This window comes from Trichosurus vulpecula, chromosome 6, assembly GCF_011100635.1.
Source record: "Trichosurus vulpecula isolate mTriVul1 chromosome 6, mTriVul1.pri, whole genome shotgun sequence".
Lineage (NCBI taxonomy): Eukaryota > Metazoa > Chordata > Mammalia > Diprotodontia > Phalangeridae > Trichosurus > Trichosurus vulpecula.
In genome coordinates, this window is record NC_050578.1 from 225,351,354 (window position 1) to 225,376,867 (window position 25,514).

Here is a 25,514-nt window from a genome sequence, read left to right on the forward strand (position 1 = left end):
GCTTTAACTTGAAAACACTCAAAGTCAGAGAACTCATTACCTTACGGTGTGGCTCTTTTTATCTTTGGACAGCTTTAATTATTAGAAGGTTTTTCTTTATTAAAACTGAAATCTGCCATTTCTACAATTTCCATCCAGTGCTCCTAACCTTTCACTTTGGGTCTAAGAATAATTCCTCTACCATAGGACAATTTTTTAAATACTTGAAAACAGCAATCATGTGCCACCCACCACCCACTCTCACCCCCCACCCCAGCCAGTGGTTTTTTTTCTCTAACAAAGTATCATCAGTTGCTTCACCACATCCTTGGACAGTATGGTTTCCAGTCCCTTCACTCTGCTGGTAATTCACTACAACTGGTCAATGTATTTCCTACAACATGGCACTCCAAAGTGAATATACCAAAGATATAGTCTGACCATAGGCACTATACTGAAATTATTTGCTTTCCATGTTCACACTGTTGAATCATATGAAACTTATGGTCCATTGGAAGCCTTAACTTATGGCTCTGCCATTGATTTTTTGAACCAAAGATTAGAATTTTACATTTATCTCTTTGAAATTTCATTAGATTTGGCCCACTATTCCACCCTGGCAAGATTTTTTTAGATCTTATTTCTCTTGACCAACATGTGAGGCATTCCACATCACCATGTGCCATCCATAAATCTTACTAAAGTCATGGTTAACTTGCCCCAAATACTTAAGTTCTCCAGTCAGGACATAATTGTCATCTCATCGATATGTTTATAATTTTAAATATCCAAATACAAAGTAACATCATGAAGTAGGAAAAGCACTGAACTTGCAGTTAGGAGACATGGGCCCAAGTTGAAGGTCTGCCACTAACTTACTGTGTGACCCTTGTGGGTATGGCATTTGCCCTGTCTAGATTTTTGAGTTCCTGTCCTGTAAATGATGGTGTTAGAAACTAGGTTTGCTATTCTCTGTTCCAGGTTCATTTCTGGTTCAGGGATTCTGTGTTCTATGTGTTATTTTCTATATTCTGGAGTTCTCCCATCTCTGACATTGCATGTCCTTTGTTTTAAGTCTTCCCATCTCTGATTACCTGACTGATCTTGTCCTATCACTGTATATCTATGCCAAGCTAAGCCTACAGTACATCCCATGAATGCTTTGATTCTATGAAATGTCTTCACCTTCTACTTAAAAGCAGGCCTTGAAGAAAGAAAGAAAAAAGCAGGCATTGGAATGGTGCAGTCTCTGTCTGGGTTAATAAAGTTCGGAGAATTTCTTCCCATTGCCCAGCTGGACCCCACATTCATGCAAAACCGCTATCAATTCCTGCCTTTCCCCTATGAGTCTAATTCCTCAGGCAGGGCCCTGCTGCTCTGTGCCACTGCCCTGCTGACTGCACAAGGGACACCAAAGGGATGACGTTAGCAACAGCACAACCCAGAGCTGTTGCCACATCCCTGCAGAGAGCAGAATCTGAAGGCTGAGATTGCATAGAAACACAGGATGGCTGGGAAAGACATTCACCATAATATAGGGAAGAATAATCCTCGACTCTTCCTTCTTCCTCACCCCTACTTCAAACCAATTACCGAGTCATAGCAGATTCATTATCAATCCTCCCACTCCCTCCTGCCCCAATGAGTCATTCCCACTGCCACTATCCTAATATGGACCACATTTTCTAACCTTGATTACTGTGATAGACTTCTGGCTGATCTTCATGCCTTCAGTAACTCTCCTACCTAATCCATTCTTTACACACTACCAAAATAATTTTCCTAATATAAAGTTCTAATGATATCACTCTCTTGCCCAAAGACCTTCAATTGCTACTGATTGTCACCAGAACAAGGTACCTGCTCTTCATCCTGGCAGTAAAGGTCCTACCTTACTAGTCTTATTTTGTACTATCCCCCTTCAGTTACTCTGTACTTAGCTAAATTGGCTCACTCTTTTTGTCCCCAGCATCAAGAGGGACAGCATCATGTCTTCAAGAGCCTTCACATAGAAAGGGTATAAGACTTGCTCTGATTGGCCTCTAAGAGCAGAATTAGAAGCAATGGGTAGAGGTTGCAAAGGGGCAGGTTTAGGATTGATATAAGAAAAAACTTCATAGCAATTTTAGCTAACTAAAATGGAAGGTGTTACCTTGAGAGGTAGCGAGTTCCCTGTCACTGTAGACCTTCAGGGAAAAGGCTGACTGACCATTTGTAGAGGATGTTGTAAAGATCATTGATCTGTGTTAGAGGACACGGGAACTGAAGTCCCTTCTGTGATTCTGCTCTTTTCGGGAAAGCTTTTTCTGATGACCTTTGCTAAAAGTCACCCCTCTACTACAGGAGAAAATGAGCAAGATGCTCTCAGAGAAACCTGCAAAGATTTATATGAGCTGATGCAAAGTGAAATTCACTGCATACAGAGTAACAGCAATGTTGTAGGATGATCAGCTGTGAATGACGTAGCTATTCTCAGCAGTATAACGATGCAAGACAACTCTGAAGGACTTATGCCAAAAAATGCTATCCATCCCCAGACAAAGAACTGATGGGGTCTGAATGCAGATTAAAGCATAGGTTTTTTGCTTTATTTTTCTCGAAGTTTTTTTTGGTCTATGTTTTCTTTCACAACATGACTATTATGGAAGTGTATTGCATGACTACACATATATGACCTATATAGTATTGTTTGCCTTCTCAATTGGGGGGGGAAGGGAGAGAATTTGGAACTCAAAGTTTTTAAAATAAATGTTAAAAATTGTTTTTACATGTAGCTGGAGGAAAATTTTAAAAAATGATAAAAGAAATAAAAGTCACCTCTCCTTCCTTGAATTTCTCAAGACAAGCTTCCAGCCCATCCACACTTTAACTTGGATTTATGGGCCTGTCACCAGCTCCTTGAGGGCAGGATTGAGATGCTTTTTGTTCCTCTTTGTATAATGAGAATCAAGTAAAAGTTTTTGAACAGAGCAAGTATTAACTGATTTAATCGGAGAATTGAGGTCTGGAGAAGGGATAGGTCACATCACCTAGATCTTCCGTGCTTTTCTCACTAGCTTCCATGGTTGGTTCATCCCTCTCACAAGGGGAGCTGGGCTGTCTCAAGTGGTTTTACTCTTCTAACCCAGGGCTCATTTCTTACCCAGACCAATCCAGTGAAGTCTCTCTTTTCCATGAGAAAGACATGGGGCTCCTGTCTATTAACTCCCCCACTTCCCAGTTTTATGTCTGCTGTAATCTTTCTTTCAGATTGCCACGGAATCAAATGAAAGAACCTTATCTGTATGTTCCTGTGATTCCCCCACCCAATCCATCGTCATTCTTCTCTTCTGGAGGCACCTCCTGCTGCCAAGGTCGAGACTCACTAACCACCGGCACGGGGATGGGCCTCCAGGGCTCTGACCTCAATTATAGTGCCATTCAAAAGTTATTCCCTATTTCCATCATGTGCACCAACAATATCTTCCTTCCTCAGAAGCAACAGTCATTCCAGCACAACCTTTTTCCCGTACAGGAATCGCTACTCACATGTGGGCACACAGGTTCATGTATGCACACATGTTCAGTGGAGTGTCTGTACATATATGTACTCTTACATGCCCATAGTCATGTATACAATGCACACAGAGCATATATCTCTACACATCCACACAAATGCTTATACATACATGCATTCACAGTGTTCCCGCACAACACCTATTTGCATATACAGGGTTTGCACTCATATTCACCTGTGTACTCACATATACATGTTCCCACATGTCCTCACATACAGAAGCCCCATTTTCTCTTTGTTGGATTATATGTGGCACTGTACAATGTTTCCAATTCATTTCCTATTTTTCTTCCTGAAACGCCAGCGATAACTAGCTCCCTAATGCATTCTCTGGCAACCTCCCCTATAATTCAGTTTGCGCCTTCTCCTCTCTCCATATATCTCAATAGATAATTAGCAAGCCTGATACTTAGGAAAATGAGTCTTTCTTTCTCTGTAATCTCAGGACTCTGCTAATAAATGCAGACTTGGAGATATCTGTATGTGCTCTTGTCTGTCCCCCCATTTCACTCCGATTGGAAGCAGGTTCTGCTGTGATCATCTATACCATGTTACAGGAACACTGATATGAAAATAAATATGCTTCAGGGACCCATTTTAATTAAAGCTTGTCCTATTAAACTTGAATTAGATCTACCAAGAATACTTGCTGACAAGAAGGTGATCTTGGGCTGCATTTACAAAAGTCTATCATCCAGCAAAGGAAGCGATAAGCCTGTAGTCTTCTGATCAGACCACATAGAGAGTACTATATTCAGTTATGGGGGTGCCACACTTCAAGAAGAATAGCAGGAACTGGAAAACTAGCAACCAGTCTGGGGTATGGTGCTAGAGCCCATGCCATATGAGGAATAGCTAAACAAATTAGGAATGTTTAACCTGGAGAAGATTTGGGAGTTGGAATGAGTGTGTGTGTGTGTGTGTGTGTGTATTGCGTGGGGGAGATGTTCATGATTACTGCCTTTAAGTATTTAATGAGCTGTCCCTCCAAGGATTACTGCTTGGTTCCAGAGGGCAGAAGTAGCAGTAAAGGGAGAAAGTTACAGGGAGGCATCTTTTAGCTCAAAACAGCGAGATCTTCCTAACCGCCCAAATTGTTTAAAAATTGAATGGACTGCCCTGCTATGTATGTAGCTTGAATTTGAAATGTTCAGACTGGATGATGTACCAAGTGTTCTTACACTGGGGGGCAGTTTGGACTAAACATTCTCTGAGGTCGCTTCTAGCTCAGAGATTGTAGGATGCTGTGACTAGGTCTACGTCTGGTACTTGGTTAATTAAGGTGGCTGGTTTTGATTTGGGTGGGATGAAGAAAAACTGCACTTAGTCATATTGTTTTGGCTTATTGCTTATTTGAAGATGTGAAACTATGTTGTAGCAACTGTGGACTCATCATGACTCAGGTATGGGAAATAGAGACTATGAAGCCAGCTTCTATCCCCTTAGAGACACTCTCTCAAAGTGGTATCTGGTGAAATCTTCCCCATTCCCATTCCCATCACTGTCATCATCACTGCCATCACTACCACCCCCCCTTTTTCCTGGCCCTATGATCTGATGAATTTCTTGACCACTGTTAAAGAAGGATATAGAAAACCATGTTACAGCCTCCTCGCCCACACTCATCCTGAACCTCCCCTCCCACACTGTTTGCCCATCTCTCCCCACAAGCCCAAGGAAAATTCTATTCATCCTTCAAAACTCAACTTTTAGGGCGCCTCCCAAGGAAGTCTTCTTTGAACACTGTGTTCTCTCTTTCCTCTGTGGTCTTACTAATCTTTAGGTCTGTGTTACTCATCTCATCACTTGATCACACATAATGAGAATCTCTGTTGGAAGGGGCTTCAGAAGTCTCCCGAATTGTAAATTCCTTCTACGACATTCTCCACAAGGGGTCGCCACAACTGTCTCAGATTATCATGCGACTGTTTGACATCTATTAATTCAGTTAGTGCAATGGAAGTAAATGCTTTGACTTGGGAGGCCCCATTCTCAGCTCAGCTCCTGATGCTGTTTGTGATCCTGTGAGCGCATGAATGGAGCTGCTAGCTTCCGGAGGGCAGGGACTGCTTCCTTTGTGGCACTTTCAATGTGAAACACAATGCTGAATATGAAACAGGCCTTCAATCATTATTTATTTAAATGAACTTAAGCCCAAGGGGGCAGTTAGAGTAGCGTAGTGCTGAGAACACTGGATTTGGCCTCAGAAGACCTGAGTCTGATTCTTGGTTCTGTAGCTTCCTGTGACTGGGTGATTTCTTTCATGAAACCCTTCAGCCTCATTGTCCTTGTCCATAAAATGGGGGTAATACTCTCTCTTCCAGGATTGTTGTAAAGAAAGGGCTTCATAAACCTTAAAGAGTTATAAAATCATGATTTGTCTTATATGCATACATATTTATGTGTAGATGTGAATATTTGTGTGTTTATATGTAGATAGATAAAACTCATGTCTATGGTACTTTGTTTACGAAGCATTTTCCTCATACACGATATTACACACATACACACACACACAGCACATTGCTTACCACTAAGTAGTTGTGTAGAGAGAACCCAGCTCTTCAGCTATCCTATCACAATCTTTTTTTTTTTTTTGTTCAAGGTACCTCTAGACAAAATAGTGGTTATTGCTGTGACCGACCTATAATTAGGGACCTCTGCAGCTGCCAGATTATGAGACGGGACAAGACTCACAAAGTGAGCATTAGGCTCTTCTGACTGAGATGGTTGTTATCACTATAATTCCTTTAACCTAGATAGCTTTACCAGGTGGTCAACGTAAGTATGCTCAGATATACGCATTAAGCATAATTCTCCTTGCCTTCTGTGAGTTATCCGCATAAGCTTATCTGATTTGCACTTGGAAAGAACTTTATAGATCATGTAATCCAACTGCCCCCTTTTATATGGTGTACTCTTCTAAGTTTTACCAGCCAGGAAATCCTCTAATAATGGTGAAGTTAGTTTGTGTAGAAAGAGAAAGTACAAACACCCAGGGGCCAGTCCTTGGATATGGTGGCTTCGCTAACTTTCCCTTTCATTAGATTTTCTCTTATGACCTTAGGAGAAGCAGAATTCTTTGGGGTGTCTATGTGGGGGAGGTAGGAGAACTTCTCTCTCCTCCCAAGCAAATAGGAGAGTTTACCAGACATTTCCGTTTTTTATGAAGACTCCGATTCAAGCCTGGGCACAGGATGATGTATGGCGGAAGTCTGGGTATGACTATCCAGGATTAGCAGGCAAGGAGGAGACACAAATGACCTAGATAACATGGCCTATTGCCAAGGATAAGACCTTTGAGGAAATCATTTCAAAAAGTAAATGTTGATCACAAATCTGCTGTTTTGAACAAGTGCATGTCCAGATGAGGGTTTGGTGTTCCACTTTTGAAATTCTTCCTTTCTCATGAACTTCCAACACAGGAACTAAGTTTTAAACCAGATGACAGGATTCTAAATTATGAATCATTTTCCTTCCCTGGGGACAAAACTAAAGCAGGCGGTTATCTGATTGGGAGGGGCTGCTATATCAAACTTGGCTTGGCTATCTCACCAGCACCGAACGCTTTCCCCAATCTTGTACTGTTTCTGTGTCTCTTAGAATGATCTACGCTCTTTGAAACAGGATGCTGTCTGCCTGATAAGGAAAACACCATCACTCCACTTAACGCTATCCTACGGCAGTGTCAACAGCTAGAGCTAAGAGGGAGAGGCAAGGACTCCAGCCATGGAGGTAGGTGGAGGAGGAGTGAAACGCTCCAGCAACTGGCCATAGATTCAGCTGCACAGCTTGCCCGTGCTCCTCTGATGAGGAATTATAGGAAATAGGAATGTTACAGTGATTCTTCAACCCCCAGCTGACCTGTAAAGGCAATTACGACACTTTTCTTACTGCTAGCATCAATCTCCTGGAGCAGCGCACGCATGAAGGCCCCCAGCTATGGAAATGCCTGACCAGGAAACAAGCTCCCTGTTCCCTCTTTGGTTGGGAGCGCATTCCAAGGTTGCTGGAGGCCTTATGCTTGCAAACGACTATCATGGCACCATGGATGGGATTTTAAAACATTTTCAAGTAGTCTTTATTATAAAATATTGTCATTCAAAGAGTACAGAATGCAGTAAACCAAATACAGAACTGAATTATATCCTGCTTTTGCTCTTTCTCACCTAAATTTCTCGGTGACTAACAGGAATTAAAATGTATACCTTTTGTAAACCCCAGGGCCCAGAGACTACTCCAAGGAGCTTACTCCTGGTAGCAAGACCTGAGCTCTCCCAGGTGGATAGATGCAGGGCCTCCACAGGCTTAGAATATTGCTCAGCTTTTCAAAAATCTATGCCCAAACTCAGAAACAGTCAGTCACAGGCCTACACTGTGAGGGAGCAAAAATACCCAAGCCAAATGGAGCTGAGCTAGATGGGGACATTTCTTCAGAAATTTCAGAGACACCCTTTCACTAATAAATGCTAAAATGCAGTTTGTCAAAGACCTTCAATTTCCAGGGAGATTAGTGCCAGCCAGCAGTTAGTCCCCCTTTCACTCAGCCTGGTCATTTGTAGGGTGGGGATGGAGAGGGTGGCACCAGTTGGCTGGTCCAGGACAGGTCTGGGTGACTCAGAACAAGCACAGTTAACTCTTCCACATGCAAACAGCTCAGGAGTGGAAGTCATTGCATATAGCTAGAATACTCTTCATGTTCAAGAGAGGTCATGGGCTATGGCTCTAGACCCCACTCCCATAGAAGGCAGCTGGTCTTCGGTAGCATCTGTCCCTGTAAGAGGAAGTAGGATGCCAAGAGAGTGTGCAATTTTATGGGGAAAGGAAATAATAAGGGTTAGTAGGGCCTAAGATGCAGCAACACCTTAGGGCAGGGAGTCCACAGAGCTAGTCCATGGATTACTTTGGAGAGCACAAGGGGCTGTGTAACTTCCTGCAGAAGCCACAGTGATTACTTAAATCTTCAGATACTAATTACTTGTAGGCTAAGAGGGGACAAGGGGAGTTATTTGGGACACCATCGACCTTCTACTTACTGAATGTACCTAATAATTCCAGATAATAAAATATTCAGATTTTTTGCTAGTGAGGTAGAAAAAAATTTATTGTACCAGCTACTGAACAGGGCTGAGGAAGGTAACCACAAGAATATAAGACAAATACTGTATTACTTTGAAGGAAAAAAAAAGGCAAAAAAACTGGCTTCACCAATAAGCACTAAAGTGATAATCATTTCCTAAACAGAAATCAAAATCAAACTTAAGTCCTGCTTACTGAAAAGAATTCAGGCTCCTGAAAGGGAAAATTTAAGTATGTGAGAACCATCTTGAATAGTGAATGACCAACTAATTGCTTTTCTAAATGACTTTAGCACTTGTGCATTGGGGTTGCAGGAAAAGTACAGGGAACTCAAAGTCTTTGTCTTTCTTTGTTACACATGACCCCAGTGCTAATGGCTGTAGCCACAAGTTGGCGTAGTGGGTCAATGCCTAGTCTGGAAAGCCTGCAGGTGGAGAGATAGTAATGGTCAGCTTCTACCCCCTGGCTGTCTCCATCTGCTAAAAGGGACCCTAAAAGGTACTCATTGTGTCTTATTAGGTATTGAGGGGTCTTCTCCGCTCAGAGACCACAATTCAAAAGACCTGAAGTATATGCCACCAAGGTTTTGGCATTCATGAATTTTGGTGTTTTGTACCTTGGTGGGCCTGGGTTTGGTTCTCTAGTGACTTATGACTTATATCAGGGTCCTCAAGTGTCTTCTGCCTCTAGTTCTGTCTTCTAGAAACAAAAAGGAAGAGAATAGTTCTCAAAAGTCAGGTACATTGAAGCTGTATTTAAACAATTAGAAAGTATTCTTTTAGGTGCCTTTCTACTTTGGGTTTCCCAGGTACTGTCAGAAGTGATGGGAAGGGCATAAAAGAAGGGATCATTTCCTTCCCTCCAGAGACACATATTGATCTCCACCCAGAGAAGTTTTTGAGAACAAAACTTCTTTGGTCAATTCCAAAGTTTTACTTAATGATGAGAAAGCATACCCGAACATAGCATTTAATTTGGATTCCCAAACCAGGTTTGGCTCTTGAAAAAAAATCCATATTAAGGAACAAATGCTTTGAATTCACCTAACCTGGAGCTTCCATATTGAAGTCAAATAGAATTATTAAATTAATGTATTTCAAAAGCAAAGAAATGCTTTTGCTGTACTCATCATTCAGGCACTCGATTTAAATATTCTTATTTAAAAAGAATGGAGGATTTGGCCACAAAGCAAGCCCATACATGGAACTGGCTGGGACAATGTAAAGCTCCATTCTGCAGGTACTCATTGGGAAGGGCCTACCCTTCTAAAGTGCCAAAAGGTCATCCAGCTCCTTCCCTGAGCATAGCATAAATTGTTGTCTTCATCAGTTACTCTTTGCTTGGTTTAAGCCCTTCTCTGACTTCATTTGTTTCCCTAACTTGTCCTTTCCATGGATTCAGTCACATTCACTCTCTCCTCTTCTGACAATCCTAGACCTCATACTTTTATTTATTGCTTACCCGAGCTGATGCTTGATCTGCATTTACACGGCCTGGACAACATACCTACTCTTTTGCTTTGACTGATTATGTCTCTCTGCTGCGTAGCAAAGCCTCTCTCACTCTAGGACTCATGGGACGTAAGTGCTGCCGAGAAAATTAAAGCATCCAGCAGTAGGCTTATGGTCATCAGAAGTCAAAATGAAATGGAATAGTTTGCTCACGATCCTGACAGCAGGCAGCATATTAATGGCAGGGCAGGAAGAAGATATGGCCAAGATGCTTAAGAGATACTTCAAAGTAACTCTTAGAAAGAAGAGTTCACCCATGGTGTGCTCTTAGCTACATTTGTGTGACTGACAGACAACTTTAAACAGATCCAGGGTAGGGAAGAGTATATGTAAATTTATATAGTATAATAGTGCTTTATTTCTCAAACAGCTGGTTTCATCTGGACCTCAACTCAAACCTACTGAGTGGAATAACTAATTTCTCAGGACCAAAGAGTAATAATTTAATAGCACCAATTTAACAGCAGCACTTCCTATCCTCAGAAGGCCATGACTCTAAACTAGATTGCTGTAAAAATTAAGAGCAGGACGAGGGCACTGAGCCTTCATTTTGAGGCCCTGGGAATCGACAAAGTTAAAACCCAAAGGCAGAATCAAAGCTGGGGCTGTGCCTTATTTTTTTCTGCAGAAAGCCCTGGCCAGACTCTGGGGCATCAGGGTTGGTGCCCTACAGGAACTTTTATGTGGAAGATAAAAGACTGGTGGGTTACACTTCTTTGAGAATTACTAGGTGAGGTGATCTCCAACTTGTCTAATGAGGCCACCTTCCTAATCAGGTGAATAGAAACAGGTTCTTCAAAGATGGGTTCACTTAGCATTGAAGAAAAGCTAAAGGCTAACAGAGCTGGTGTGTAGGTTGGTGGGCCCCCAGTGGTCTGATCAGGGATCAGAAGGCCTTTGGAGGAAACTCTACTAAATCCAGTTTGAAAAGGAAAGTTAAGCCCATTAGGGTGAAGTTGGATGGGCCAAACATTGCGGGAGAGCCCCAGGGGCCACCAACAATACTCGCAGAACCATATAGTTGGGTAGTAGGACTTGACAGTGGATCTACTGATAGCCAGGAGGTCCCAGCCTGCAGATGACTCACACCTTCTTGCCTCTGGCCATCAGGTAGATACACAAGGCCCCCTAAGTTCACACTGGCTTCCAGGTTTCACTCCTGCGAAAAGACTCTGAGATGATCTCATAAGAAGGGTTTGGAATGAAACCAGGCTACTACTCTTGAAGAGGAGAAAAGTAACTTCTTCTTCCTTGTGGCCTGTTTCTAATTAGTCTGAGAGGCCTGCAGAAGCATCTAATTGTTTGGTACAGACTCAGATGGCAAACCCTCAGCCAGCTGGCTAGAAGACGCTTGTGACACAAGTCTAAGGGAAATTAAACAAAACCTTCTGGAAATAGTTTCTCAGTTCAATACACTGACTAGCCACAAAGAAATTCTGCACACAGAAAAATAGACATCCCCTTTTTAGCAGCAGAACAAGTTCAGAATCTGTCCATGAGCTCAGCCAATCTCAATATGTTCATCCTCTCTTCTTTTATGTAAAAGTTAACTAGAATGGGTAATATCTGTTTTTATTGATATACTCAATACAACTGAGAAGATAACATCAGGTAGTTTAAAAAAACTTCTCCAATTTTCCAAGTTTAAAATGAGTTGTTTAAGTAATCTAAGATGACCTAAAAGAACAATGATCCGCGTCATGGCTGAAGACTTTGTGCTGTATGCCCAGAGCAAGGTGACGAGCATTTTCCTAGCAAAATCCTCCAGGGCAAAGTGCGCACAAGTAGTAGGATCCCCAGGGACCAGTTCTGCCCTCTCATACTTTTCCCTAAAAATATCTGTGGCTAAATTTAAGAATCTTAGGTAAAACAGAGCAGAAGGCTCATGAAACCCTCATGAGGGGGCTTGCCGACTCAGACTAAAAAAAATACTTACATATACCTCTACTCAGTGACAACTGTGCTCTGCCAACACTGCTGTGAATGGATGTTTGTTAACAGGGTACACACTGCTTTAGAAAGAGCTTCAGGTTTGAGCTGATACAGACAAAGAATCCTGCCCTGACAGGGGGAGGAGAGCTAAAAGCCTCAATGTGGCCCTGTCTGTTTTGTCCCTTATACCTTTGTTCCACCAAAAGGAATCCCAGCCCTGGTTCTGTACTGCACAGAGCTGAAGGATACCTTAGGATTTCTTTTTGATTTTAGATGTGGCAGGGGTTTTGGAGTAGTTTTTTGGTGACAATCCTGGGCATGGGGTGATGGAGGACTTATCCAGCTCCCCCTTTGGTGAAGGTGTAACTGGTTTGGAGGATGGGGAACCCTGAGGTAACATATTTTCTGAATTGTCCATGTTCCGCTTTGGACTGGCCGTTTTTCCACTAGCAGGGACCTAGAAACAAAAGAAAAGTCCAGAGTGAATTTTTCAAAAACCACATTAAATATTGGATAAGCAGGTGAACAAAAATTCTTCTGAATGTTGGGATGCTAGATGGATTTTAGGTAAAACAAAATAATGTAAGCATAGTGCTCTGAACATGTTAAGTTGTCATATAAATGTCACTTATTTTCTGTATCTATGTAAAACATTGTTACATAACAACAACCATTACTCACATATTAGAGTGCTTTAGGGTTAGTGAAATAAGCCTGGGACACTGTAGGCAGTATATGACCTGTTAATTGCTGTTAATCTCTAGCACACCGTAGGGGCAGGGACTCAACACTCGGCTACATCATATCACTCTACTGACATTTCTTTCTCAAAGGTCACCAAAGATCCCCTTATCACTAAATCCAGACCACTTCTCAGTCCCTTTCCTCTTTGATCTCCATTTTATAGGTGAGGAAACTGAGGTTCAGAGTAGGGAAGCAATTTTCCCAAGGTCACACAATTAGGAGGTGTCTGAGATGGGATAAAATTTGAACTTAAGCCTCTGACTCCATGTCAAGTACTGTTTCTACAGCACCAAGCTGTAAAATAAATATGAAATGTCAATGAAAACTCCTGTTAACAGCTCCATGGAAGCTCAGAATTGTGGAGTGTTTGATGTGATGGGAATTGAATAGGCTCAGTTTCAGATCCTCATCTGAGAACAGAAAATAACCCTTATATGGTGAAGTCCACTTTGACCTGACAGCTCTTATCTGATGTCATCGGTATTTAGAGACATTTTGATCTAGATTCTGTAATTTAGAGGAATGACTTTAAAAGTGCATTTTGACCCCTGCTCAGAGTGATCCTCTTCTTCATGGTCAGGAAATACATTTCCTGAGCATCAAGGGGATGTGTTTGGACTATTTCCTATTTGCTTCCCATCCACTAGACTGATACCAGTATTTACACCTATCTACTCGCTCCCCTGCAGACTTGAACTACCCTTTAATGTTCAAAAATGATGAAGATGGTATGAAGAAGGTAAACTGATTTCCTTCTAGCCACCAAGATGCATTTAGGAAGGGACTCTTTCCCATTGTTTCTTGGTGTTCTAAGGGAACTACACAAGTAGTAGGCAATTAAATGGGAATTGAATCACAGTAAATTTATGTTCATTTAAAAAACCCTTCTCTCGACCCTTCTAGTGCCCCATATTTCTGTTCTTTTTCATTGCCAAACTCCTTAAACAGTCATCTACATTTGATATCTCCCTCATTTCAGCACCATCTGAGGGAGGAGGAGGCATGATTATCCCTACCACAATAAAAGAAAACAATTCCTGGGAGATACCTTGCATGTGACAAGCTTTCAGTTATCAAGGCTTTGGGCTTCATAGGGTAAACAATTAATAGAAGGGACTTCAGATGTTAAAGAGCCCAAACTCCACATTTTGCAGATGAGGGAACTGAGGTTTTAAGTGGCTTGTCCAAGGGCAGGATTTGACTCCAGGTCTTCCTGATCCTTGTCCAGCACTCTATCCACCATGCTGCCATTTACTTTACGACATCGGGAAGCAGAAAAGACAATCCAGAGACCTCAATTCAAACCCCATTTTGGATACTTTCTAGTCAGATGACCTTAGGAAATTAATTTCCTGTCTCTGAACCACTTAGATGGCATGTGAGGTTATCAAATGCTTTGCCGAAGCCTCAGTATTCTATGTCCCTTGATCTAGCTGCCAAAAAGAAACCAAATTTGTTTTGCATGGCCTATTTCTTGATGTAGTGATGTTAACTCTTGGTGATCATCACTTCCATTTCTACATGCTCACAAACCATCTCTTCAACAATATAGTCTAGAATTTTTACTAGTAACAGAAGTCAAGCTTATTGGCCTAAAGTTTCCCGACTCCATTCTCTTTCTTTTTTATCAATTTGGAACATTTGTTGTTCTTCAGTTCCAGATCACCAATGGTGGGGTGAGACGTCTAGGTTTCTCCAAGACTCAGTTCACTCCTAATCTAGTTGTCTACACTAGCTGCTGCTGTGAACTCCCAGCTTTGTTCTCAGCAATGCTCATTCCTTTGGACTTTATCCTCCTCTTCCTCCCCTTTACCCATCCCCACCCAAGATTTCTCTTGCTTTATCTAGATCTATAAAGTGCAGCTAATTTCTAGAACACTGTAGGGAGCAGCATGATAAAACCCTTCTGTGCCATTCCATTGATATTGCTTTCTCAAAGGTCGCCCAAGTCCTATCACCAAAAATTCAGGCCTCTTCTCAGCCCCTTTCTTCTTTGATCACTCTGTAGCATTTAAGACAGCTGACCACAGTGTCATTTATTCTCCCTTGTAGTTTTCTGCAAACATTTCCTCCCCTAACCTATATACTTATAAGTTTCTTTGGCGGGAGGGTGGGAGGGGTGGGGGAAGAGGGCAAGTGTTCCTGTGTCCTATCTTTTTAACTCCGTTGCCTTGCATAGGACCTTGCAAATAGCAGGGTCTTAAGAAATGTGTGTTGAATTATATGCTACATGCAAAACACTTATCAACAGAATGAAACATATCTAATTTCTAATCCAATGGAATTTATAGGAGGAAGATTAAAGGGATACAATTAATTAGAACTAGTGGTGAAGAGCTAAGGAGAGAAGTCAGGGCTGGAGATAAGGTCTGAGGGTCATCTACATAAGAGCTGATCTTAGAAGTCTTGGGAACATATGAGATTGCCGAAGCAGAGTATGGAGAAGAGAAGCCATGGGATGACCTTTGCCAGGAAAGAGGAGACCATGAAGGAAGGGCTTCTGTGATACCACACGTAGCTAGTTCTCCTCTCACCTCTCTGATTGTGCCTTTTCTGTCTCCTTTGCTAGCTGATTCTTCACAAAATTTCTCTAGCCCATTAATAAAAATAGCTCACTTTTATCTATTGCTTTATGTGGATTTTCTTACTTAATCCAGGGAGGTAGATGCTGTGATTATCCCCATTTTACAGATGAGGAAACTAAGATGGTGAGGAATTAAACAACATAACCAAAGTTCCATCTACTAAGTGTCTAAGTCAGGATTTAAACTTGGTCATTTCTAACTCCAGTCCAATACCGTATCCATGGCACCACCAAGCTGCTTAAGATGAACATTGTCCAAAAGTCATCTTACAGGGCATGGTGAAGAAAGATGTCCAGAGACATATGGATAGGGCTTGTAGAGGAATTTAGCAGTGAGCATTGCTGGCCTAGGGGCCCTTTTTTAAATGGGAATTTCCAGAAAGAAATGCCCAATCAGAAGTGGCCTCTGGAGCAGAGGAAGAAGGTGGAGAGACCTTCTAGGATAAGGAGACTGCTAGAGCATGGTGGTGAAGGCAGCTTCCAGGCTAAGAGTCTACTGCAGCATGGTGGAGAAAGAAGTCCAGAGAGGCAGGAGCAGGGTACAAAGAGGAAGGAAGACCTTCACTTGACTCGATGTGACTTCCCTTCTGGCAATCTCATTCAGTCCCATAAGTTCTCATATTTGTCCTATTCAGATGATTCTCAATTCATCATCTCCAGCCCTGAATTCTCTCCTGAGCTCTAGAGCCTTAGTCCCGATCCAATTCCATCTCAATATAACTTCAAGCTAGTTTTAAACAAACTGCAATCTTTCCCCTAAACAGTATTTTTGTCTTTAACCTGGTATGAGAGGTCCTCCACACCCTTGCTCTACCTACCTTTCCAGCCTTACTTCATGTTCTTCTCTTCCATGAACTCTACACTCAAGCCAAATTGTATTACTCACTGTCCCTTGTCCAGTCCAAGACTTTCCTCACTCTATGCCTTTGCTCATGCCATTCCTTTACCTGGTATGCCCTCTCCACTTTCACTGTCATCTCTGTTTTATGAAACTTTATGTATCTTTCAAGACCCAATTAAAATGTTACTTCTTTCAAAAAGGTTTCCATGATGTCCTTGGTCTGAAATGCCCTCTCTCCTTGCACTTATCTCTTTTGACTTTGCCCTTGGCTTGGGTTAGTAACATGGTCTGCCCCATGCTAGAGTTATTGGATAGCCCTGCTTATCTGTGTCTCATCCTCCAATCTCTCCCTCTCTTCCTGTATATCCTAAGTTTCATGAGGGCTGGGACTATGTATTATCCTTATGTCCCTGGATGCTTTGCAGACAGCATGCAGCTTAATATACATTTATTAAGATTCAGCTATTTGCAAGGTCCTATGCTAGGTAAAGGGGATATAAAAATACACTGAACACAGATTTTGCTCTCAAGGTACTTACACTTGAATGGGAGGAGTCAGGGAATGAGCCAAGGATAGAAGAAAAGGTGTTATTGAAATAGTGGACCATAAAGTCAAGATTATGTAAGGCAAAAATGGGTCTAATATTTTGGGATAATGAGAAATCAAAGAACAAAAATTATCAAAAGGGGAAAAATAATAAATATGGAAGGAATAATGGATCAGAACTGGAAATACAGGTGATTGTGGTAAGAAAGGAGGATTTCTTGGTCCTATATATTAGCGTTTCAAGGGATGGTGAGGTCTAAAGAGTGGCACAGTGTATAGAGCTCTGGGTCTGGAATCAGGAAGACTCCTCTCTGTGAGTTCAAATCTGGCCTCAGACACTTTCTAGCTATGTGACCCTGGGCAAGTCATCTAACCCTGTTTGCCTCAGTTTCCTCACCCATAAAATGAGCTGGATAAGGAAATGGCAACCACTCCAGTATCTCTACCAAGAAAACCTCAAGTGGGTCATGAAGAGTTGGACACAACTGAAAAACAACTAAACAACCAAGAAGAGCAATCATCTTAGTAGGTGGTTGAAATAGAGTAGCTAAATAGGAATACAAGGTGTCAGAAGGGTCATTGGGATGTACACTGAAGTCTCTAGGATAATAATAAGAAAAAATGTGGAAAGGAAAAGTGAACCAGGTTCCAAAGTCATGAGAAAAGATGGAAAAGAGTCCAAGAGATTAGTCAATGGCATAGACTAAGCTTGGGGGAAGGTGGAATAGTTGAATGAAATGAACTTTAAAAGAGAAAAGGCTATTAAATGATGTTGGCAGAGCAAAGACTTGGATGCAGCAGTGACTGCGAAGTGACTGTGGTGGTGACTGTGACTATGCTAATTCTCTCCCCAGGCCTTGCCAGGAGTGGGGAGAGTAAGAAGCCAACAATGGAGAGGGCTGCCACAGATTTGGAGCCCTCAGGAGAGAGCCCCATTTCAATAAATGCAGGCCGGCAGAAGAAATACAGCAGGAAACAGCTCAAGGATGACGAGGAGTTTATCAACAGTGGAACAGTTTCCCAAGGGCACAGTAGAGATGATGGCAGGAAAGAGTAGAGACTAAGGTGGGTGAGGAATAGGGAGTAGAAGGGATAGCGTGAACAGGAGGGAGAATACAAGGAGAGGTAGCGAGGGGACAGGGCTTGTGCCTAGTGAAGTTCATCTGGATAACTGGCATTAGGAGAATGGGACATTGGGAGCAATCTTACCAATATCTCCAAACATCTGCCTGCCAGGGAAACCATCCTTAGCATACTTTCTCTTTTTAGTTTAATTTTTTTTTTAGCTTCTCTGGGATAAAACTGATTCCTTTTCCTTAGAGAGGACCCTGGAGAAATTCTCTGCCCATGACTTTTGATTTTTGAGAAACTCCACTTTGTGAGATTCTAGAAAAATTTGGCTTTTTTTAAAGCTGTAAATTTATAGTTGATTTTTTTTCTGATGAATGTTCCCTCACAAGTAAGTTCCACTGATCTAATTTGCAGACTTCTCATTTTTCATTGCTTGGTTATAACTTTTTATATTATTTAATTCTGTATAAGTATTGATATACTGCTATCTCATAGTGATAGTGATACTGTTCTGTATTACTGAATCCTGTATAAATAGCAATATTCAATTTAATGTGAGAAATCTGAAATCACAAGATTGCTACTCTCTAGTAGAAATGCTCATATTGTTCTTTTTTATTTACTATTTTAGTTTTCAACATTGGTTTCCACAAGATTTTGAGTTACAAATTTTCTCCCCATTTCTACCCTCCCCCCATTCCAAGATGGCATATATTATTCTGATTGCCTCATTCCTCAGTCATCCCTCCCTTCTGTCACCCCACTCCCCCCATCCCCTTCCCTCTTACTTTCTTGTGGGGTAGGATAGATTTCTATGCTCCATTCCCTATATATCCTGTTTTCCAGCTGCATGCAAAAACAACTTTTTTTGAGCATCTGCTTTTAAAACCTTGAGTTCCAAATTCTCTCCCATCTTCCCTTCCCACCCACCCTCCCTAGGAAGGCAAGCAATTCAACATAGGTCACACATGTATCATTATGTAAAACACTTCCACAATACTCATGTTGTGAAAAACTAACTATATTTCCTTCCATCCTACCCTGTCCCCCTTTATTCAATTTTCTCCCTTGACCCTGTACCTTTTCAAAAGTGTTTGCTTTTGCTTACCTTCTCCCCCTATCTGCCATCCCTTCCATTATCTCCCTTTTTTTGTCCTCTTCCCCTTACTTTCCTGTGGAGTAAGATTCCCAATTGAGGGTGTATGTTATTCCCTCCTCAAGTTGAATCCAATGACAGCAAGATTCACTCATTCCCCTTCACCTGCCCCCTCTTCCCTTCCCACAGAACTGCTTTTTCTTGCCACTTTTATGTGAGATAATTTACCCCATTCTATCTCTCACTTTCTCCCTCTCTCAGTATATTCCTCTCTCACTCCTTAAATTTATTTTATTTTTTTAGATACTATCCCTTCATATTCAACTCACCCTGTGCCCTCTGTCTATATATATGTATATTCCCTTCAACTATCCTATTACTGAGAAAGGTCTCATGAATTACACACATCATCTTTCCATGTAGGAATGTAAACATAACAGTTCAACTTTAGTAAGTCTCTTATGAATTCTCTTTCTTGTTTACCTTTTCATGCTGCTCTTGATTCTTGTATTTGAAAGTCAAATTTTCTATTCAACTCTGGTCTTTTCACTGAGAAAGTTTGAAATCCTCTATTTTATTGAAAATCCATATTTTTCCTTGGAGCATTATACTCAGTTTTGCTGGGTAGGTGATTCTTGGTTTTAATCCTAGCTCCTTTGACCTCCAGAATATCATATTCCAAGCCCTTTGATCGTTTAATGTAGAAGCTGCTAGATCTTGTATTATTCTGATTGTGTTTCCACAGTATTCAAATTTTTCTCCCTGGCTGCTTGCAGTATTTTCTCCTTGATCTGGAAACTCTGGAATTTGGCGGCAGTATTCCTAGGAGTTTTCTTTTTGGGATCTTTTTGAGGAGGCGATCAGTGGATTCTTTCAATTTCTATTTTACCCTCTGGTTCTAGAATATCAGGGCAGTTTTCCTTGATAATTTCTTGAAAGATGATGGCTAGGCTCTTTTTTTGACTATGTGTTTCAGGTAGTCCAATAATTTTTAAATTATCTCACCTGGATCTATTCTCCAGGTCAGTGGTTGTTCCAATGAGATATTTTACATTGTCTTCCATTTTTTCATTTCTTTGCTTCTGTTTTAGAATATCTTGGTTTCTCATAAAGTCACTAGCTTCCACTTACTCCAATCTAATTTTTAAGGCAGTATTTTCTTCAGTGGTCTTTTGGACCTCCTTTTCCATTTGGCTAATTCTGCCTTTCAAGGAATTCTTCTCCTCATTGCCTTTTTGGAGCTTTTTTTGCCATTTGAGTTAGTCTATTCTTTAAGGTGTTATTTTCTTCAGTATTTTTTGGGGTCTCCTTTAGGAAGTCATTGACTTGTTTTTCGTGGTTTTCCAACATCTCTCTCATTTCTCTCCCCAATTTTTCTTCTACTTCTCTAACTTGCTTTTCCAGATCCTTTTTGAGCTCATCCATGGCCTGAGACCAACTCATTTTTCTTGGAAGCTTTTGATGTAGGCTCTTTGACTTTGTTGACTTCTTCTGGCTGTATGTTTTGATCTTCTTTGTCACCAAAAAAGGAATCTAGAGTTTGAATTTGAGTCTGAGTTTGAGTCTGAGTTCATTTTCACTGCCTGTTCATGTTCCCAGCCAACTACTTGACCCTTGAGCTTTTTGTCAGTATATGACTGCTTGTAGAGAGTACTTTGTCCCAGGCTTTAGGGTCTAAGAACTGCTGTTTTCAGAGCTACTTCTACTCCACCATCATCCCAGGCTCGGTCACAGCAGTGCTCCTCCTCCCCCAAGAACTGCCAACCAGGACCACAGTCCAGACTGGTCTGTCCTGGTGCAGTCCATGCTGTGTGATAGACCCTTCCCGGTGACCATCCAGGCTCTCCTGGACTGGAGACCTGTTTCTCACTGCTATTTTGTGGGTTCTGCAGTTCTAGAATTTCTTTATAGGTGTTTGGAGGGATTTGGGGTGGGGGCTTAAGGAAGTCCCTGCTTTCCAGCTGCCATCTTGGCTCTGCCCATCCTTAGTGTACTTTCTAATAGCATGACCTGATACTTGAGTTGATACTTTTTAAACAATCTGTTTACTACAAAGTAAAGATTTGAAAACCACAAAAATATCCCTTTTCCTACAGCATTTTACTCCAAAGGAACTGTAGATTTGCTTTCCTGGATTTTCTTTCAAGAGGCAGATGTGATTTTAAGATCTTCTAAAGAGTTCTAAAGACTTTAGTTACTCTTCACAACAGTAAGAGAACACACACCCACACAAATTGTTTCTCTCTATTTAAGTATTAGTTGTTTTGTGGAATGAAGGCATAGCATGCCTAATATTATTAATTGGGTTTGTGAAAACAGAATGTGAGGGGGGCAGGAACTACATTGACAGGGGCATAAGATTTGTCAGGGAGAGTGAGTGTCATTATCCCCAGAAAAGTTGCAACTTGTTCAAAGTCACCCAGTTAGCAAGTGACCAATCTGATAAAGAAAACCGGTTTTCCTGACTCAAAGAGGGGACTCACTGCTACATAGCACTCCATCTTTCCAAAACATCCAATTAAGATAATAATGTTTCAATTATTGTAATAGCTGTAAAACAGCACTGGTCAGGGCAATACTATGTGGTATACACTTTTATGGTAGTGTTCATCAAGAGGTGAATGTTATTAGAAATAATCAGTTCATAAAAATCCATTCTTTACCCAAATTACACTGAAAGGTAGTCGGTCCCCTCTTGCTCCAATCTGAAGTGATCTTGTGAACAGAATTTCAAATGTTTTTTATATGTACAATATGATCAGAATAGAAATGAAAATGCAGTCATTTTATTTCATTTTAAAAATGTACTCACATTACTAGATGGCCTCAAGTTTGCATTTTTCTTCTTTACTGTCCCATTTGCTAATGTACTTGTGTTATTTTTTTTCTTGCTGACCTGCAAAATACAACAAAGAAACTGTAGTCCAAGAAGGAAAACACAGGAAAGTGCTTCTTTTCCACTGGTTAAGCATTTGAGGTTTATCAAAGAATAGCTGAATTTCGGATTTGGATGGGGGCTTCATCAGTCAATCCATATTGAACCATACTAACCAGTCAGTTCAATCTATACCTCAAAAAAGACCCCTGCTACAACACACTCAAATAGTCATCTTGGATCTACAGACAAAGGTTGGTGATGGTGCTTTTTTCTTTACATGATACCTTAAACAATATACATGCCCATTAAGGAACCCCTGAATTTTCAGGTGAATAGGGAAAACACCCCCAAGTCCCCCCCAAAATGTTTTCTAATTTGATGTGGAAATATCTCTAGCCTCTCTCAAATGGTTTCTTCCTGCAGTCAGCAGTGGGGAAAAGGACACTTGATTATGCACCTTTTTTGTTTTACTAACTAATAGCAGAAATCCCATTTTAAAATTAGTCCTAAAATAAATTTAAAACTAACTGTGAAGAAGTAAACCACGACAACTGTTTCTCACTTGAAGAGAGATGATCAGTTCACTGATTATATTATAGGTTCTCTCATCTTCACACGTTTCTTATAATTGAGGAGTGGCTTCTGTTGGTGGTATTTGCTAAGTTTTAATTCTGTTGTTTGGAAAACTGTGGGACAGCTGGGGGAGTTCTCACAAGAGACCGATTGAGTCCTTTCCTAATAAAAATCTCTTATTGGAATTAATTCTTTTATTTGAAACCTCTTTAGATTCTCACTCACTAGCCTTAAACCTGAGAAACATCACATCAGAAAACTATTATCCTACTCATTGACAACCCTTACTTCTATGTGGAGGGGGGTCCATGATTATAAAGGACTTTCACATACCTTCATTTGATCCTCCTGGGATTCCTGGAAGGGAAATAGTACACATATTTATATTTTTACATATGAAGAAACTGAAGCTCCAAGCAGTCTAATAATGTACCCAGGTCACATAAGTGACAGTATTAGTTCCTTCTGGTCATAACTTTAGTTTCTAAGGGTGGTCATTATTTTTTCCTCTGAAAGTAATTTTCCCATACAGATACCAACTTGGAACCTTGTCCATATGAATACAACCAATCCTAAATCATTAGGACCTGATTTTCTAGGCTGGGAATGATCCAGGCCCCAGGTTCATCTTTGTTCTTCTATGGTGTTTTCTGGCTTGTGAGATTCTCCCCAGAATGAAAGCTTGGCCTAGTATTGTTTCACTCCTTCATAAAATAGACGGTCAGTATTATTGACATCATACACCAAGTATGAAAAGGGATTTCTTGAGCACCAAGAAGTTCTGCAAATGTTCCTGACTATGCTCATTTCAATGAGCCCCAAGAAGACAAGCCTTCCTCAATGAGATCCACAGGGATACAATAAGATAGATCTGCCACACTAAGGCAGGGGATGCAAAGTAGGCTAGTGCACCAAGCGTCAGAAAGGAGTCAGAAAGACCTAGCTTCTGATACACGCTAGGTATGTGACCTTGGGCAAAACTTAACCTCTCCATGCCCCCCGCCCCAGACAACTCTAAAACTCTAAGTTGCCAGTGAGTTGCCTATGCTTATCAGTGGAGGGAGATTCCACAGTTGGAGTCCCCCACTTCACTGAAGTCACAGTTCCTCAGTAAAAAAAGAACATGCAGTTGAAGGAGTGGTTTGCTGAGTTGGTTCGCCAGAATATATAACTCGGTTATTGTTGGTGCTTCAGCCTGGAGATGAGCTGAGCCCAGAACTGAACAGAAGGGATGGAGTTGGGTGACACTGTGCTGGGAAAACCCTGCAGCAATTCCAGTCATGTGACATCGATCCTCATCATAACAGTCCACCATTTTCACACAATATGTTTCTGTTGATGCTATGTGGCAATAAGTCATGGAGTACTATGATCCTAGAAGAATTAAAGTCACAGGGGTTGCTCTCCAAGGGCAATGGAGAGACTTGTGGAAAAATTACTTGCATGCAAGACATGGCCTAGAAGACATTATTAGGAACTGATGTTATCAGATAAGGAGGTGGACCTGTCATGCTGCAAGGATGAGGGATGGGCAGGGGTAGATAGCCCATGGGTTGCACTGGTATCCGCAAGAATATATTGTTACAGAACAACCAGAAGAGAATCTGTAATTCATTGGATGATCCTCTATGGTGAATTATGGCAAGACATGTAGAGGAATTTCATGGGATTAGAGGAAATGAATATGAAAGGTGTATCCGGGCTGATGAAATCGCCAATCCCTTGAAGTATTGAAGAAGTCACATTTCATGTGTAACAATGAAGGCTCAGCATGTCTTGTGGACAGTAGTCTCCCAGGGGTGCAATTTTTCAACATGGTACAAACACCTGTTCCCATCAGGCTGTATTTACTAAGGACTTCAGAATGGTGAAATACCGAGTAAATAGAGTGACAAAGCAGGAAGTTCTCATGGGATAATTGAAGAAATGTGGCAGATGAGCTTCAATGTGAAAAAGTATGAGGTATTAAGGAAAAATAAACCAAACCAGAGTTAGAGAATTGTACCAAGAGTAGCAATCCAAGAGATGGACTACAGAATCGGGGGAGACTTAAACCCAATATTTTGCTGCTAGAAAGGCCAACAAAATTCTGGGGATCATCAGAAAAAAAACTTGGAAATTAAACCTAACATTATCCTTTCCTTGTACACCTTCATTCATTTATTAAGCATTTATTATGCACCTACTATGTGAAAAGCACTATGGTGGGAAACAGGGGAAGCAAAGATAAATGAGAAACCGTTCTTTCTCGCAATGGGCTGATGGTCTAGTTGGGGAGAGAAGGCAAGGCAACAGATAACTAGAATCCAAATTATGATAAAGTAAGTACACAAAAGGGGTGCAAGGATGGAGGCGCTGAGTAAATCAATCAAATCACCCCTTTCTATTTAAAGTGGGTGATACGATGTCGTGCCCTGATGGTTCTGTCAGGGAAGAACTCATCCTGATTTTTCACAAAGTGTGCCTAGGTACAACAGGAAGTCTGTTCCCATTGACTGAGGGACTTAGCCACACCCTCTTCAGCCTGTTGAAAATCAGCAAGCTAGTCGGCATTGGAGATTTGAGTTCCGGGCAGGGGAGAGAAGAGAATGTCTCAGCTAAACCTCTGAGAAGCAGCCAACTGGAGGGAAGAACAAAGATGCTCCCCCTCCTTGGCTGAAGAAGTTGTTTGAACACTGAAGTGCACAGAGGATTTGAACTCTTTCCTCAGCACCCCCAGAATGGCTGGCAGCGGTGTCTGCAATGGGAGCCAAAAACAAACAGACCATACAGCACACCCACGGAGGAACATCTCAAAGACTTCACTAGTTACTCCTTTGCCACACATGTTCTCTAAGCTTAAGCATAGTTGCCTCTAGACTCTGTAGGTACCCATGAAAGGGTAATGTTTGTACCACCTGAACCAATTATACCACCTCAGTAAATGCTCCTTTTGAAAAACTAATTAAATTTGGCTGACTAATTGACATCAACTGATAATCACTAGGAAACACACCAGAAGAGGGCTCATGAGCTATAACATTAGAAAGATATCCCTGAACCCTTCTGGGCTATTCTAAAGCCCTAAGGGCTTTGAAACCCTAGTAGCCATCTTCTGGAGACCCAATCTGTCCTTGTAAGTGG

The 25,514-nt window shown here is 41.3% G+C and overlaps 1 protein-coding gene across 1 annotated transcript in view; it reads right to left on the bottom strand.

Moving 5' to 3' along the window:
- Positions 1-12,307: 12,307 nt before the first annotated feature.
- The window catches only part of STK33 (serine/threonine kinase 33), a 107,558-nt gene continuing 94,351 nt past the window's right edge, over positions 12,308-25,514 (bottom strand). Inside the window, exons 12-14 of the mRNA XM_036763750.1 lie at positions 22,725-22,748; positions 21,753-21,836; positions 12,308-12,514 (exon numbers count right to left, since the gene is read on the bottom strand). Of these exons, the coding sequence (XP_036619645.1) occupies positions 12,308-12,514; positions 21,753-21,836; positions 22,725-22,748 (315 nt within the window). The remainder of the gene's footprint in view (positions 12,515-21,752; positions 21,837-22,724; positions 22,749-25,514) is intronic.